Source organism: Otolemur garnettii, unplaced genomic scaffold, assembly GCF_000181295.1.
Source record: "Otolemur garnettii isolate 467f Iridium unplaced genomic scaffold, OtoGar3 scaffold00039, whole genome shotgun sequence".
In the NCBI taxonomy this organism is placed as follows: domain Eukaryota; kingdom Metazoa; phylum Chordata; class Mammalia; order Primates; family Galagidae; genus Otolemur; species Otolemur garnettii.
In genome coordinates, this window is record NW_003852434.1 from 13,751,510 (window position 1) to 13,757,540 (window position 6,031).

A 6,031-nucleotide genomic window follows, 5' to 3' on the forward strand; every position below is an offset into this window, starting at 1 on the left:
CCACAACCCCCCAGCTATTTTGTTGTTGTTGCAGTTTGGCTGATGCCAGGTTTGAATCCACCACCCTTGGTATATGGGGCCAGTGCCCTACTCACTGAGCCACAGGCACTACCCTAATTTTGAGTTTTAAAAGATAACCATACGATCTTCTTTGCCAAGAGGCAAAAGAGATTGAATGTACCATAGTTTCCCATAGGTAATTAATTTTATGAGTATAAAAGAAAGTTCTGTGTTGTGAAAGCCAAGGTGGTGGATATGTAGAAGGAGGCATGGGGGTCCTTCAGCAACGCAGGGATCAAAGAACGTGCTCATGGCTCCATCGTCAGTAAGATTCACAGTATTTAATGCAGACGGTACTAAAATCAGCAATAAAAACTGCTCACCTGATTTTTTAAAACACGTTTATTGGTTTTATGTTTGACTTATCGTTAATATTAGTTATATTTGCCTTGATAACTCAAGCTCTGATTATTCAAAGTGCAAATTAAAGGTGGCAATGTGTTAGAGTAATAAAAAAGGTCAGTGGTTCTCAAACAGAAGCAATTTTGCCAACCAGACCAGAGATGTTTGGCAATGTTTGGAGACTCTTGTCAAGCCTAGGGGGTACTACTGACATCTAGTGGGCAGAGTCCAGGGTTGCTGCGGAATACCCCTCAGGGTGCAGGGCAGCCCCCACAACAAAGCGGGACCTAGTCCTAGTGTCAGCTGAGCCAGGGTGGGAATCCTGAGGCAGCCTCAGGAGCTGCGGAATCCAGTTCAAGCTCAGATGCTCACTTCATTCCCTCGCAATGGAGTTTCCTTATCTCTGAAAACAGGGTCAGGGGAAAGAGGATGGGGCAGAGGGTGAGATGAGTTTGGACTAGGTTTCTCTAAGTTTCTCCTCATTTCTAAAACAATGCTACTCTCTCTCCCATTGGATATCCATCACTGAACCCTACTGCTGCTGAGTAATCCCTCTCTGCCTCTGTCTGAAACACACACCTACAAGCAGTGCGGATGCACTCGGATGGTGGTAGGCATACCACCAGTGGAAACAAAATACAGTAAGAGACAGAACTATGAGAAAGAGGAAAATTAATAGACTTTATCAGAAACAACAGAATTGAATTCTCAAAAACTATTGCTTAGCCTGAAAATAGTTCACGTCTCAGGTACGTGTTTAAGAACAGCAGGTTAAGTAAGACATAGTGGTAAGAACTCTGAAAATATCAAAAATATCAATCTATGGCGGTGCCTGTGGCTCAGTGGGTAGGGCACCAGCCCCATATACCGAGGGTAGCGGGTTCAAACCCGGCCCCGGGCAAACTGCAACCAAAAAATAGCTGAGTGTTGCAGCAGGTACCTGTAGACCCAGCTACTCAGGAGGCTGAGGCAAGAGAATCACCTAAGCCCAGGAGCTGGAGGTTGCTGCGAGCTGTGTGATGCCATGGCACTCTTCCAGGGTTGATAAAGTGAGACAGAGTCTCACTTTTTTTGTATATTCTACAAATATATATATATATATATTTATATATCAATCTAGTCATCTATTCAACACACGATTATTGAATGTTTAGTATAAACCTAACACAATACAATGGCAAGGGTGAGCACAGCCTGAGTAAGGAGGGGGTCAGGTGCACACCTGCAGTGTGGGATGACCAGGACTACAGGACTCAAAGGATGGGAAGGCCAGAGAGGGAGGGGCAGGGTTTCTAGAGAAGACTTACTCTTTTTGTTAAGCCTTGAAGAATGACAACTTTTACTAAAAGTAAAGAGTGATTTGGGGGCATCCACAGGCATATTGAAACTTGGAATTCTACCTGCTATTCTTCCTCTGTAAACCTGTTTCTTTATTTGTAAAATGGGAACAATAGTCCTTTTCCTGTCTAAAAAGGCATTATTTTAAGAACCAAATGAGGTGTTTTGTAAAAAGCCATTCTGATGATGATGATAATGATGACGATAGCTCTAATTTCCAAGGTGCTTTTTATTATTTTCTATTATCGTATATTCATTGGATTCATCTCTCTATTTTAAAGATGAGACATTGAGATTCAGAGTGTAATAAAGCTTTCTGAAAGTTTAAAGTAAAAAAAAGAGGGACATGAAATCTGTTTTCTACACCCTATGACTTTTAATACAAAACTATGAAGTTTGACATATATAAATGTATGTGTGTATCAATCATCTTCATTCCTCAAATTCAAACTTAACAATTTCTGACCTAAGAAATTAAGAGTTAGCATTTTTTTTCTGGACAATTAACAAATCACTCTGAGTATTACATACGCTATCTTTGTAAATGAAATCATTACTTTAACCTAGAATGCCACTGAACCTTTATCTGCACTGTCCCTAGACATCAGTGTTACCCAAACTGCATTGCCACACTGAGGACACTGAGTCTGAACCTTTTCTCAGAGGTTCCAGAGTTGCCACACCAAGGCACTGGCTGTCAGGCTGCTCCTCCCTGGCCTGTCTATTACAGTGTTGGGAGCCTTCCCTTTGCCTGCCAATGGTACAGCCTCAGCAGCAGTTACAGCCAGATTGATCAGAGGCTTTGCATAGGCATGTGTTCAAGTGGAGACTGAGAGATGAGGAAATGTACCTGTATCTAGTCTCTTTGAAGAGAATTTCTCACTTGTCATTTGCATCTCTTGGGTGACCATTAACTTGTAAATGGGCAATTATTGTGCAAAAATGGAAAGAAAACATTCAAATTCAATTCTTCCAAATGGATTGCATGAGGATTGTGTTTTTTAAAATATATATATATATTCAATCTATATATTATATATATTTTATATAATATATATGTAAAATATATATATATATAAAATCATGTTTACTTTCTCACTGTTAATAGGAATGGACTGTAGATTCCAACTTGGTCCCTTGGTCCCTTGTCCCTTATGGATACCATATCCAACTCACAATAATATAAAAAAATGATTATCCTTCTCCTTGATTGTTTTACTCAATATGCACTTTGGAAAATACAGAAATAAAGACCCCAGTCAAAGGAGTTTATTGTCTGATTTATAATAAAATTCACGTCCTAGGAACTGTGTTGATTGAAAATTATAAATGGTAAGTGAAAATTCCACATATTTTGGCACAGCTTAAAAGAAAAGTCCCATGTTTTATATGCCTGGTTGTGCATGAAGACCAGAAAGTCCACTTCCATATATGCCATCCCTAAAACAAGTTCTAAGCCCTGGGCCAGCCCCAGACTACTCTGGAACTTCTGTATTGATATCTATAACTTATCTATGGTCCTGCTAACCCTAAGATCTACTGTTCCTTAGTGGTTGTCACAGAGTGACCTTGCCATTTAATATCTCCAAGTTCTGTTAAGGGGTTTGACTTCACTGAGCCTTGGTTTCTTTGTTCACCTAAACTTAGCTAATCACATCGACCTTGTACAGTTACTCGAAGGAGTAAATGAGATGATGTGTAAAGCACCTAGCACCCAGCACGGTGGGCACACAGGAGGCATTTGGTGAGTGTTAGTTCCCCACCCACCTCCTGGATCTGAGTCCCAGTGCTGAACCAGACACTCCAGTCGCCTAAGCTGCTCCCGTGGCAAAACCATGCGGAAGGGACCCAGGGTACCGGGGTCAAAATCCAGACAGGACAGGCCTGTGATCATGCTTTCTGCCAAGATCTGTCAGCAAGACAATTGTGTCACTGGGCCCTGTGCTTCTCATATGGCCAAGAAAGAATATTTATTCTGCTTACGTCACTATCAATCATTGCGGGAGGGAGACTGTCATTTAGGAATAAGCTCAAAATCCCACTTGGGCATGAATAAAAAGTTTGCTATTAGATAAAGAGCTCCTAAACAGAACTGCAGAACTAAAGATAAAAAATTCTCTGGAACATTCACAAGATTAAAAAAGATGATTCTGCTCTGAAATTATAGATCATTTAGAGAAATGTTATCCAGTTTGGGGCATCTCAGTTCTTTTCATCTAATTTTCAGTAGGCTAAAGGTAGCAGAAAAGCAGGGGTGCTCTCTCTCAGGTTAGCACTCCTTTCCTGTGGGAACCTGGCCTACAGCCTCCCAATCTATAAGACAAGAACAGTAATACCAAACACTTATGAATTTAGAAGTACTGCGTGTGTTAAGGGTGGAGGGCAGAACTCCCTCCAGTCATAAATACATATAAATTTCACAAAAAGTAATGATAAAAGATATGCTAAAATTTAAAGTAAATGTCTCTTTTGAAGGACAGAATTTGGGGAAAGCATTTCTAGGTAACATGTTGTTTGGGGGAAAAAACACAATCTCAGAAATAACAGGTGGCTGTTCCTTTTGTCGTTTACTTTAGAACAAGACTAAGGAACCTGCATCCCTGAATAGCGAATGGGATATGAGGCAGCACGTGAAACAGGAACTTTGCTAGTGGCAGAGAAATATCCAAACAGACTGGGAAAACAGAAACTGACCTAACTCATTTGGAAATGGGCTTGGTGCTGATGAAATAGGTGGACTGTAATTAAGTAATGCAATAAAGGAGGTAAGTGCTTTCATGACAACAAAAACACACACAGCACACACACCAGTGGGTAGTAACCAGGTTATTCATAGGCCTTGCTGTCTCGGATTAGAATATTCAGAGAGACGCCCAGAACAGACAGTTGCATTGTTCAGATGCAACCTTACAGGTGCAGGGGGAGTGCTCAGCCATTCTGACCTCGAGGTTCATTTCTAGCTCTAGGAAGACTGTCCTCTTTCTATTTTTATTCTTTCCACACAACCCTCAAACAAAGAGCAAAGCTACATTCCTCACCAAGAATCTTCTAGCAAGTCATTCTTGTAGACATGAATGTCTTAGCTCAGTTTTGGTAGAGAAAGCACAGATCCAATTTCACTTAGGTTCCTGCTCTCAGACTTGTAAGTTTCAAGTATGCATAATATGCGTTTCATTAGCTCTCCCAACCCTGAGACAAGGCTGTGGAAATGATAATTTAACTGTCACATCCTGCACAGCTAGAGCAGATGGGCTGGGGGACTTTGCTTCATTGCAGCTGCGGGGAAGAATGTGAGAATGGTGGTAACTTTCATTTCCTTATTTAAAGAGTCACACAGAACTCCAAACTCTTCTTAAGGTTTAAGAAATTAAAAGTGATTTTTTTAAATCAGAAAGTCTATAAAAGGAATGTTTTTCCCTGCGCACAAGAACGAAATCCTCTTAAGAAGACTGGCGTTGAAACCCCCTCCCCACCCCAGGCAGATGAAGGTTGCAGAGGTGCAGAGCGCTCAGGAGCTGTCGGGGCGCCCGCTCCCCCGACTACCGACCCGGCTGGTGCACCGGCCAGGGGCGGGGATGGGGAGGGGGCTCCGGACCTGCCCGCAGTCCTTCTGCTCCAAGAATCCCGGAATAGTTTTAATTCTTTCCCGTCTGGAGCTCCAGCCAAGGTGGCCCCGGCGCAAATCAGCTCCTGGAGCAACCTGGCCAGGCTAGAATTTAGAAAACTGAGGGGCAAGGCCGAGGAGGGAAAGCGCTTCCTCAAAAAAAAAAAAGAAAAGAAAAAGAAAAAGAAAAAGAAAGAAAGAAAGAAAGAAAGAAAGAAAGAAAGAAAGAAAGAAAGAAAGAAAGAAAAGCCTCTTTGCGTGGAGTCCAGGCTCTACTCTCCACTCTCCAAAAAGAAATATGAAATTGAATATGAAATGTCAACAGAGCGTTCTAAAACTTTGGATTTCTAGTATCGGCAAATATTCGGAAGAAAAAGCAAAATCTTCCCAGCAACGTTTTCCGTTGGAGATACACGAATTCACGCATAACCTACATCCAGCAATTCAGCAATGAAAAGCATTTTCCCGCCGATCCGCAGCCCCTACCCGCCCCCAACAGGGACAGACCCTCCTAACAGAGAGACCTCACTTTACATGCCGTGCACCTGAACCCCTCGGACACCCCGGCACTTGTCAAATGACCAGTGAAAGGGGACGTCTCCTCTTTGGGGGCTGCGGGAGCGAGGCGCGGGCTTACCCAGGCAGAGCCGCAGCGCCGGGAGCCGGCCGGCCGCGGGCTTCTCCATG

The 6,031-nt window shown here is 42.5% G+C and overlaps 1 protein-coding gene across 1 annotated transcript in view; it reads right to left on the reverse strand.

The window, feature by feature from the left end:
- Window positions 1–6,030, reverse strand: part of EREG (epiregulin) — a 15,030-nt gene extending 9,000 nt beyond the window's left edge. The window contains exon 1 of the mRNA XM_012805319.1: window positions 5,982–6,030. Within this exon, the coding sequence (XP_012660773.1) occupies window positions 5,982–6,030 (49 nt within the window). The remainder of the gene's footprint in view (window positions 1–5,981) is intronic.
- Between the last annotated feature and the right edge of the window lies 1 nt (window position 6,031).